At 53.7% G+C, this 11,561-nt stretch overlaps 1 protein-coding gene across 2 annotated transcripts in view; it reads right to left on the bottom strand.

The window, feature by feature from the left end:
* Nucleotides 1–2,011: 2,011 nt before the first annotated feature.
* The window catches only part of LOC122495335 (death associated protein), a 64,866-nt gene continuing 55,316 nt past the window's right edge, over nt 2,012–11,561 (bottom strand). The window contains exons 3-5 of one of the 2 annotated variants that reach the window (XR_006300413.1): nt 6,780–6,822; nt 3,782–5,186; nt 2,012–3,260 (exon numbers count right to left, since the gene is read on the bottom strand). Coding sequence is in view for 1 of the 2 variants with exons in the window: in XM_043601023.1 (XP_043456958.1) it covers nt 5,073–5,186; nt 6,780–6,822 (157 nt within the window). In the remaining variant the exon portion in view is untranslated. Of the gene's footprint in view, nt 3,261–3,313; nt 5,187–6,779; nt 6,823–11,561 lie in introns of those variants that run through there. The other variant, XM_043601023.1, reaches the window with a different exon arrangement.

Genomic DNA, 11,561 nt, shown 5'->3' with positions numbered 1-11,561 from the left:
GCGGCCCGTGCCCACTGTCTCCGTCCCCAGGCCCCACTGTCACCCCCACCCTGGCACCACCACACGCCTCGGCCCCTCCTTGTCGAAGCCCTGCTCAGCAGCTCTGTGCGGAGGCCCCACACGGTCTGCCGCCCCCCTCACCTCTTCTCCACGATGGCACCTGCCCCATCATGCCGTCCAGGCCCCCGACGGCAGCACGGTCCCCTCCTCGTGCCCTCGGCATCCAGCCACGCCTGTGGTCCTGTCTTGGCAGCTCCCTTTCTGCGTGGGATTTCTGTTCCTCGGTCCGGCGAGCACCGCAGAGTGGGGCCCGATGCTGAGGAGGCCGTGGCCCTGGGGTCAGAAGGATCTGGAGTCCAGCCTCAGCTCTGCCATTTGTTAACACGGACTTAAAAAAAAATCATTATCGAGATACACTTCCCACGCCAACAATCTGTCCGTTGAAAAAATGCACAATTCGAGGGGCGCCCGGGTGGCTTAGTTGGTGAAGCGTCCAACTCTTGGTTTCGGCTCATGAAACCAAGGTCGTGATCTCACAGTTTCATGGGTTTGAGCCCCGCGTCGGGCTCTTTGCTGACAGTGTGGAGCCTGTTTGGGATTTTCTGTTTCCCTCTCTCTCTGCCCCTCCCCCGCTCACGCTGTCTCTGTCTCTCTCAAAATAAGTAAATAAGCTTAAAGTAAAGCGCACAATTCTGGTTTGGCATATTCACAGATGTGTGCAAGCATCTTCTCAGTTGACTTTTGAGTATTTTCATCGGCTCAGGAAGAAACCCTGTTCCCTTTGGCTCTCACCCACCTCCCTGTCCTCCCTGCCCCCACCAGCCCAAGAGCCATTGTCTTTAGATATTCTCTAGCCTTTCCTATGAACGGAACCCCATAATACATGGTCTTCCGTGGCTGGCATCTTTCACGAGCATAATGTTTTTCTTTTCATTTTTTAAAGTTTATTTTTTGAGAAAAGAGAGAGAGAGAAAGCACAGGCAGGGGAAGAGCAGAGGGGAACAGAAGATCCAAAGATCCAAAGTGGGTTCTGTGCTGACAGCAGGGAGCACGATGTGGGGCTCGAACTCACAAACCGTGAGACCATGACCTGAGCCGAAGTTGGATGCTGAACTGACTGAGCCACCCGAGCGCCCCTGGTTTTCAAGGTTTGTCTGCCTTTAACCTTTTTATGACCAAATATTCTGTTGTACAGATATACTACGTTTTGTTTATCTTCAATTGATGGACATCGAGGTTGTTTGCACCTTTTGGCTATTAAGAACAATGCCACCAGGGGCGCCTGGGGGGCTCAGTCGGTTAAGCGTCCGACTTCAGCTCAGGTCGTGATCTCACGGTTCGTGAGTTCGAGCCCCACGTGGGGCTCTGTGCTGACAGCTTGGAGTCTGCTTGGGATTCTCTCTCTTTCTCAAAAATAAACATTAAAAAAAAAAAGAATCGTGCCGCTAATAAGTGTTTGTGCACACACATTTGTGTGGACGTATGTTTCCATTTCTCTCCATGGCTGCAACCATTTCACATTCCCGATAGCGCTGCACGAGGGTTCTGATTTCTTCACATCCTTGCCAACACCTGCTGTCCTTTGACTTTGTTGATTTTAGCCTTCCTAGTGGGTGCGAGGTGGTCCCTCACTGTGATTTTGATTTGCGTTTCCCTGGTGACCAATGATCCCCAGCATCTTTTCATGTGCTTGGTGGCCATTTGTATATTTCCCTTCGACAAATGTTTGCTGACAGTGGCTTTTGCCACTGGGCACTGGGCTTCAGTCTTCCTGTCTGTGAAATGGGACAGCCACCACCGATGGAAAACTCTTATAGGGAAGAAGATGTGGGATCTGGAAGCATGTGGCTCTGGACTGAGGACATGGGCAGAGACAGCTGCAGCCTCACAAGCCACAGGGACCAGGGGACAGACAGCCTCCTGCGGCTGGAGGCACCAACCACGCCCACACCTCTCCCCTGCTACCTGCAGACGGGCTTTGACTGCTCCCTGGCCGGTAATCTGCAGCGGGTAAAGCATTCTTACGGCTAAGTTTATTCAAAAAAGCGATTTACAAAATAGATAGTCAAACAGTGTGAGCCGGGAGGGAGGTTTCTGGCTTTTCAGCACATGGTTGATGCTCTGGGTTGAACTGTGATTCCCCAAAAGCTATGTTCAAGTCCTACCCCCCAGCATCTGTGAACACGGCCTTATTTGGAAATAGGGTCTTTGCAGATCAAATTCCTTACCATAAGGTCATACTGATTAGGGGGAACCATTCAGTGGTTCAAGTGTCTAAGGACATTGTTCAATGATGGTGTCCTTAGAAGAAAGAAATGTAGACACAGATGCACAGAAAAGATGTCCACGTGACGACGGGGACAGAGATTGGATTTATGCTGAACCAGCAACGCACGCCAAGGAATGCCAGCAGCCATCAGAAAGGGAAAGAGCATCACCCAGGGCCTTCCCAGGGAGCAGGGCTGGGCTGACATCTCGATTTCAAGCTTCTAGACTCCAGAACCATGGAATAATAGATTTCCATTGCTTCAAGCCAGCCAGTTTGTGGTATTTGTTAGGCAATGATGTGGGGAAAATGTAGGTCACAATGATGTTAATAATAAAGGCCTGGGGACAATTCTGTTCCATGTTGGTTGTGTGTTTTGCATTTCTGTCCACCAGCGTTTGACAGAGCCCGACTCCCTGCCCGGTGACGCTAAATACGTGAGACCCTCATTTTGTTCCCAGTCTCTTAAGACGAATGTGCTAATGCAAACAGCGGCTCCAGAGGGGACACGAGGGCTAAGGAAAGGCCAGGCTGGTTGGGAGATGCCAACTCTGGCCTGTCAGATGCCTGACACTCAGGTCCTCACCTGAGGGAGGAGGAGGCCCCGGGTGGGGAAACTTCAGGGGACCCTCCCAGTTCAATCCCAGGGTCTAACAGTTGTGCTCTCCTCCTCCACACAGGGTTCCCGGAGACCTCTGGAGAAAGGTGAATGTCTTTTTCACCAAAAGCTGCTCACAGCCACCCCTGGGCTTACTACTAATTCCTTCTTAAGTCTGTCCCGAAGGGCCTCCCTAGCATAGGGCCAGCTGCTGGGCTCAAGTAATATGTTTTAATCAGCTGCATTAAGCTTTCCCATTTTCAGACATTTTAAAGTAGCTGATGAGACTCAAGGCGTCAGCCGTCCAGAGGGTCGACTTTGTGTCTGGGCAACAATCTGTGAAAGTATCCATGACGTGTGCATGTGCCTGATTCTAGTGAAAGCGTCGGGGAGCCCCTGTAAAATGTAGAAGAAAAAAAAATCTCTGAAATATAAGAAAAAACAAACCATGAGAAGAGATGCGGGACTTTTATTGCAATCGTTAATAATCTTGAGGTCAACAATTGAACTCATTCAGGAAAATATTTTGCGTTTAATGATTTAGAGCCCAGGGCTACATGACAGAAGTAGCTAAAAGTACACGAGAAAAAACGCACCTTGGGAAACAGCCCGGCACCCGGGGCCGCAAAACTAAAAAGTATCAAGGAAAAGGATGCGTCTTAATTTCTGTAGCAGACGGTACAATGGTCCGCCCAGGCCGGACCCGGTCCTGGGAGGTGGCTGCTTACTCACTGTGCTCTGCGACATATGCCCCCCAACAGCCAGCAACCCCCCACCCGCCCTCCCCCCCTAGTCTGCAGCCCTGCAAGCCCGATGATACCAACATCTCCACGGCTAATACTAGATGTGATGACAGGGCACCTTGAGGGTTATTCGCTGGCCCTCAGCAAATCAGCGAGCAGAGAAAGCAAACCTGCCTTTAGAAGGTGAAGCAGCGTTGGGCTCCCCCGTCGGGGAAGGGCGAGGGGCGGGTCTGATGAGGTCTGATGAGGTCACGGTTCCCAGCTGGCAGGTGCGGCTTTGGTAAGGACATCGGGCGGCCGGCGGCGCTGGCCTCCGGCAAACACGGCCGTCGGCGGTGGCCGGTCAGGGCCCGGACAGCACAGCATTCGAGTGGACCGGCCCTTTGGCTTTTCGGAACAATAAAGCACTCGACCGCCGTGAGCCCAAGAGCCGTCCAGGGCCGCTCCGGGCAGGAAGGACGGGCTGCAAGAGTAGGACCGTCTGACTCGCGCAGGTGAACGGCCCGGCAAACCGCACGCGGGCAGAAGAAACTCAGGGCAGTGGGACTGACAGGTGTTTTCTAGCTCACGTGGAACACGGTGTTTCTACCTTCTTCTAGGCAGAGTTTCATCTGCTCTTTCCACAACGCTCTTGCTTTGGGGTTCCAGACCTAGCTTTACGTCCACTCCTCCACCGGTCGGTGGTGGCTTCTAGAACTCAAAAGCGGCTCTAGAGGGGAGGACGAGAAACGCAGGTTTGCCTGATTGCCCCGCTGGAGGCGGTCTGGATCGGGGCCGTGCCGGGTTTGGGACGCACACGGAGATCTCATTCTGGAGCTGTTCCCTTTGCACAGACGGTCTACGTTCTCCTTCTCCAGAAGGTGGTGGCTCCTGGGATTCAAAAGCCATTTCAAAGACGGGAGCTTCTCTTTGGCTTTTCCCAGGAGTACCTGGTGTCCCCCTACAGCGACCCCCTGTCACACGGGAAGGAGAATTCAGTAACGCTGGTGCCACTTTCAAAAGCCTGCCTTGCCCTGCCTTTCTGAAACGCGCCCCTGTGATTCCGAAATGCGTCCCCTAGGTGTTAAGACGCGTTGTCCTGTTACCAAAAAGCATGAAATGGTCCACTTTCCCTCCAGCCTTAGTCTCCTCCTCCCAAATCTGCGCCCTCGACGACCGCTGATGTACAAGTAAAGCTGGGCTTTGAACACTTCACTTAGGTCTCGGCAAGTTCTGCTAAAGGCATGTACAGGGGCACGCTGACCCTCAAACGACATCAACCAGGACTCCCTGCAAACGAGGTTTGGGGTCAGATCCTTTCTAGTGTCAGACATGGAAATTTAAGGCAAAGGACGGGGCGCTTCACTTTGTCTTAGATTTCCCAGGGGAGCAGCGGGTTGAAGAAAACGCCAATTGTCTCTGCCGGGGAGATACCAAAGGTCGGAATATCGAGGCACTGCTGGTGGGGGCGCTGGGGCCTCGCCATTCACTTGCGAGGCTGCTGGATGTGCTGGGTTCTTGGGGAGGGGTGCTTGTCCATGGAGGCGTGGGGCTTCTGGTGAGCCACCTGGGCGGCCGCCGGTGGGAAGTCTTTGTCACCCTGTCAGGAGACAGAATGCACCAGCTCACCAACACTGAACAGCGGGGTAACTCAAGAACAAAGCCCCCGACCCCACGTCCTCTGGCTTCCCCGTAGGGTGGGCAGTGGGCTGGGGAACCTGCTGGCAGGTAGAAGGCTGTCTCCTGGGACCGTGGGGGTCCTGAAGCTGTCTGGGGTGCTGAGGGGGGCACCCAGAGGGTGACAATGCTGTCTGCCCCCCTTGCCGTGAGCTCAGGTCTCCATACGACTCGCTCAGGACTAAGCCGGTATTGGGTGGCTTTCTTCTTCGAGAACTGTGACCTGTACATCCAGGGACAAAACAGAACCAAATCCAGTGTCCTAATTCTGATCTGCTGCCACGGCCGAGTCAGGGCACTTGTTGGGAAGGAGACACAGCCAGGGCAGGGCTGAAAGCCGTGAGATGAAGCCAGATCCAACCTGCTGAGTCTCACAGAAGGCACCCGGCTGTTTGTCGGGGAGGAAATGCCTTCTTGAGACAACAGTGCATGTGTGATGGTGGCTGGGGCCCAGACCATGGCAAGCAGGCTGGAGCCCTGATGTGCAGGGGCTGAGCTGTCACCGTGGGGTGACTCTGGCCTTGTGTCAGCATTTAATTTTCTTTTGTGTATTTGAGGAGCCACCTGTGTGTCCCCCAGGGTCCTGGGGCTCCGTGGTGAGCTGTGTCCAGCAAGAGCATTTTCTTAAGTCCTCACGTGCTAAGGGCTCGGATGTACTGTGAGCCACAGGGCTATGGTTGGCACTGCTGTGCCCTCCCTCAAAGGAGAGTGTGCTGCTGGGTCATTAAAGGAAAATGTTGGGGGACACCTGGGTGGCTCAGTCGGTTAAGCACCCGACTTCAGCCCAGGTCTCGATCTTGTGGTTCGTGGGTTCGAGCCCCGCGTCGGGCTCTGTGCTGACGGCCCAGAGCCTGCAGCCTGTTTCGGATTCTGTCTCTGTCTCTCTCTGCCCCTCCACTGCTCACACACACACTCTCTCTCTCTCTCAAAAAATAAACATTAAAACAAAATTTTTTTTTAAAGTTGGGTTTCACCAGAACTGGGGCTCTTGAAAAGTAAAGGGTGCGACAAACCCCCCCTGAGTTTAGTCTGGGGGCGGCAGACATTTGTGGTAACGGGCCAGACAGTAAATATTTCGGGCTTCGTGGCTCAGCTGCCACTGGAGCAGGAAAGCAGTGTAGACACGCATGAATGGGTGTGGCCGCGTGCGGCTAAAACCGCATCCACAGCTAAAAGGCATCCACGGACACCGGGATGTGAATTTCATGTCATTTTCATGTGTCACAACAGCTAACTCTTATTTCGATTCTTATTAAGTCTTGTTTCGCTGGGGAGCAGCCGACCCTGGCTGAGTCGAAAGAGAAAGGGGAGCACGAGGAAGGCGGGGGGCAGGCAGCTCCGGCTCCTCTGTGTGAGCCCTGCTGGCAGTGCTCGCCACACAGTGCTCGCCGTGGAAGCGCTCCACGGACACGACACAGCCCAAGGGCCTCTGGGCCCCGACAGATGAACGAATGGGGTCTAACAAAGACAGGAGGAGTCCCACAGCACACCGAGGGTTTGGCGGAAAGGCTCTTACCCGGGCGATCACACCAGAGATGAACACGGTCGGTTTGGGTGGGCTGCAAGACAAGAAGAGAAAAGGCGATTTCAGGGAACAACTCACAGAAGTGGAGGGAGGCAGGCAGCGCGAACTGGAGGAGGTGGGTTTGGGGGAGTGTAACAGACGGTGACCCGGGAGGACGGAGGAAGGGGCAGCCGACCTCCTCTAGTATCGCATCCCACCCCCCGCTGGCCATTGGGGCCCTTCTCCCGAGGCTGAGTTCGGGCAGGAGCGGGAGACCAGCAGGCAGCAGGTGAGTCCTGTGCTTTCTTTTGTTGTCGTTCGGGGGGCTGTCCCCAAATTGAGGCTAGGGGCAAGCCCAGGTGTTTTTGTTTCAAGAGACGATGGACACAGGTGCTTCCTGAGGCAGGGAAGAAACAGGGTCGCACTGGGCTGAACTCGGAGACCCCCACCAAGGAGGCATTCTTCCGGGGCCCTTGCAAGGTGCGCGGCTTCTTTCTGGCAGCTTCTAACGGGTGAGATCCCAGAGCCGATGCAAAAGCTCCTGGCCCCTAGGAGACCCAAGTATTAAAAACGCAGGGTCCTTGAGAAGCTACTGTCATTTCTTAACATCTCAAGTCATACTGAGCTCGCCCACCTGTCAGCAAGACTGGGGAGGTGGGGGACAGGACCAAAGCAGTAACTGTGCATTGCTGAAACGCAGACAAGTTCAAACGTGCTGAAGTCAGTTGTCATTCTACCAAGTGGAAATGATCGCAGTTAATAGATGGATATCCATCCTGTCTTTCTTTCTGTGGACAGACACACTTGTTTTCATATTAAACTTCTTACAAAAGAGTCACGTTGTCTTCTGTATTTAGGATACGCCGAGCATACTTTCACGTTAGCATACACTCTCCTGTGCATTTCCGAAAGTGGCTGCACGTCATCATTTAAAAACAGGAGAACACAGTTCCAGGGAGTACACAGGTGTGCACCCCCTGAATGCCTCCACCAGAGGTGAGGGGACCGGGGAGCAAGAGGTGAATACAACGCCAGCCTGGCAGGGAGAGGGTAACGGGGGGTGCGGGCGGCTCCGGTGGGTGGACAGCCTTGCTGGGCAGACAGAGGGGGGTCCATCCCGTGAGCTGCCCAGCTCGCCTCCCACCTGCTCTGCCGGGCATCCTGGGAAGGAAACCACTTGTCTTAGCTTTGTTTTGCCGCAGGCAAAAGTCCCAGTATTCGGTAAGTTCACTGTTTATATCCCTAACAGTTGAGCTAAAATACCCCAAATTCCCCCAAGTGATTTCTGTCACTTCAGGAGACTAAGAAACTTCAAGTCTTACTAAGCAGCACAGAAACGTCCCCTATGTGACTGGTTTTCTTTCGCTTTTGTTGTGTGCTTAAATGGGTTGATTTTTTTTTTCTTTTATTACACATATGATTTGGCTACAGGATCAATAGCCAACCAGAGATGAATGAGTTCAACGCAAGTGTGAGTCCCCCACGTAGTGTATTTGGATTCTAACATTTCATAAATGTTTTAGAAAGGAATATGGTCCTGGCACCATAAAACTTTCTTACATTTTGAATGTTCCTTTAAAAATCTAGGAAGAGGGGCACCTGGGTGGCTCAGTCTTCGGCTCAGGTCATGATCTCGTGAGTTCGAGCCCCGCGTCGGCCTCTGTGCTGACAGCTCAGAGCCTGGAGCCTGCTTTGGGTTCTGTGTCTCCCTCTCTCTGTGCCCCTCCCCTGCTTGTGCTCTGTCTCTCTCTCGAAAAAAAGATTAAATAAACATTAAAAAAAATTAAAAATAGATAAAAAATAAAAATGTGGGAAGAGCCTAAAGCAGGGACGGTTCCATTTCGTCAACTAATCACGCGGCATCACCTTCCAGGGAGGCACCGCCATTGTTTTGTACCAAGAGCGTATGATTGCTTGAATCATCTCCACTTTTCTTGGTTTTGTAACCTCAGTCAAGGCTCTTAAAGGCAGTAGAGACAGCTCCCTCCCCTCAGCAAGAACTGGGTGAGAAAGTCACCCACAGAGAGTGAATCTGGCCAGAGTAAATACACCGTAGAGTGGCTTCCCTGGTCCAAAGTGAGCCCCAAAAGGTGGCCGAGGAAAGCATGAGCCATTATCTATATAGAACACGTATGCCTGGGCGTCCGGGTGGCTCCGTCGGTTAAGTGTCCAATTTCAGCTCAGGTCATGACCTTGCAGTTTTTGCGTTCGAGCCCCACATTGGGCTCTCTGCTGGCAGTACAGAGCCTGCTTCAGATCCTCTGTCTCCCTGTCTCTCTGCCCCTCCCCTGCTCGTGCTCTCTCTCTCAAAAATAAATATTAAAAAAAGCCCACATATGCCCTCTCTCTCTCCCCCTGTCTCTTTCTATACGTGTATGTATACATTCATTATTGAAAAACGGACAAAAGCAGACAAGACAAAAAGTTAAAATCACGTGTAATTCTACCTGTGTGTATAAAACACACAGATGCACATTTACGCCCAGAGCCAGACGATAAGGAAACTGCAGCCATATCAGCAGGTTACGCTCCTGGGGGAGTAGCACCTGGTTCTGGAGAAAGGAGGTGGCCTGTCGCAGGCAGAGTATAGCAGAGTGCCAGCCTGCAGTGGGTCCCACGTCCTGAACCCCTGGAACGCCCGGCCCCCTCCGGATGTCAGTCCCTGCCCGTGGCTCCTGGGATCTGATCATCAGTGCCCGCTCCCCTGTGTGCGTGGAGGAAGGGTCTCCGGACCCTAGGAGCCCCATCACGGGGTCCCACGCTTCCACCCGATGGCCCCCTGACCCTCCTCCAAAGAGCCCTTCAAAGTCTGGGTATTTCCATGCAGGTCGGTCCCTGTGTGTCTCCCACGTTAAACACGAGGGTGGGTTCCAGTCCTTGCCTTGAGAACATCGCGGGACATGTGTGTCAACGATCCTAAGAGGTCACTAATGGCCCTGGTCCAGCCCCAGCATCAGAAAATGCACGTGGAGGGAGGGAGCGGCCCTGCCTGGAATCTTGACTCCCACAGGCTCCCCTCCAGGTGAGTCTTTCAAAGAGACCTCCCCGCACGACAGTAGAGCGTCCAGAGCGACTCTGGGGACTAACAGAGACCCCGAAATAAGAGTGCCCCCAGCCCGGCTCACTCCCTAGGGGGTGTGCAGGGGCTGTGGGCACAGAACCTGAGGATGGTGTGCAAAATGGCGCTCCCCTCGCCGACCCCCGTCTTCCGGAGGCACCTGCGCCTTGACGAGTCCTTACTTAAGCTGTTGGGCTTTAATGGCTTGTTGGATTCGGCTCATAAAGGGAAAGTGTGTCCGTGAAAAGCAAGCTGGACTCAGAGGAAAGAAATACGCTCTGAGAACAGTCTGGGCGATGGGTGGAAGACAGCCGGGTGCTGGTGGCTCTGTACGCCAGATTTTTAAAAAAATTTTTAATATTTATTTACTTTTGAGAGACAGACAGATTGGAGTGGGGGTGGGGCAGACAGAGAGGGAGACACAGAATCCGAACAGGCTCCAGGCTCCGAGCTGTCTGCACAGAGCTGGATGTGGGGCTCGAACCCACGGACCACGAGACAACCACCTGAGACAAAGCTGGACACCCAACCGACTGAGCCACCCAGGCGTCCTGAGCCACCCAGATGTCTTAGGGCATGTATATTCTGTACAAAATGGCCCTTTAGGGTTGCAATGGAGGGAGGGGAGTTTCTGAAACATTCTGCTGAAATTCAGGAACCACCTCTGGTTAGGGGTGAGAAGAGGGAACAGGTGATGGGCGCATAAACCCCATGGCCCCTTTGGAAAGGAATCCGGAAACGGTGGGCAACCCAAATTGCAGAAGTAAACATTAACATTCCATATTAACAGAAATATTACAAGATAAGTAAATACTAAAAAATTCAAAACTCAAATATCCTCTTTTCCAGCCTTTGGTTTTTGGTGTTGTCTTAAGTACATGGCACTGATCGTGCCTACGCGTCAGGCTTCTTGCCGGGCTTACCGGCGGGCACGGGCCCACGGGGTTGCCGAGAGAGCTGTGCAGGGGTGAGGGGTGTGGCCCAGGGAGCCACTGAGGCCACACCACCCCCACGTCTTGGCCATGGCAAGCCCCATTCCTTCCGCCAGGTGCGGGGTTTGCGACCCCCTGTTCAAAGGGACAGGAAGTCGCCCTCTGCGCACCCAGAGGGCCGATCTGGGCAGAGGAGCAGGGGCGCCAAGCTGGCTTCGGTCTGAGCAGACTCTGGGGCGCAGCCAAAACTAGGCATTTTCCATCCAGTTAAGACGCCCGGGAAGCGGCGGTGAAGACCTCAGACTTCATCCGGCTTCCCTGTGCTCCCGCGTCTCCATCTGTCGGTGCTGCTAAGAAATACAGCACCGGAAGCCACAAGGGGAAAAGCCCTGCAGATTTTTAGGTAGGTTTTTTCCATGTTTTTTATTTATTTTTGAGAGAGAGTGTGAGTGGAGGAGGGGCACAGAGAGCGGGACAGAGAATCATCCCAAGCAGGATCCGCACCGGCAGCACCGAGCCCGGTGCGGGGCTCGAACCCACCAACGGCGAGCTTTCAGGACCCGGGCCAAAATCAACAGGCAGACGCTTAACCGACCGAGCCAGCCAGGCGCCCCTGCACTGTTTTAAGTTTTAACAACACATTCAAGAAATGTGCTGTACGTGCACACTCTTACCTAGCCTGCAGGGGAGGCCGGGGCCCGGGCTGGCTCTCGTCAGCGGCAGGTACACGATGCTCCCGAAGACGGTGTGCACTCTCCCCTCCCCGCCCGGTCTGCTTTAAAATCCCAGCTAGCTCAGCAACTA

This window comes from Prionailurus bengalensis, chromosome A1 (assembly GCF_016509475.1).
Source record: "Prionailurus bengalensis isolate Pbe53 chromosome A1, Fcat_Pben_1.1_paternal_pri, whole genome shotgun sequence".
Taxonomy (NCBI): domain Eukaryota; kingdom Metazoa; phylum Chordata; class Mammalia; order Carnivora; family Felidae; genus Prionailurus; species Prionailurus bengalensis.
The sequence above is the reverse complement of the archived record's forward strand: the minus strand, read 5'-3'. Positions and strand labels throughout refer to the sequence as shown.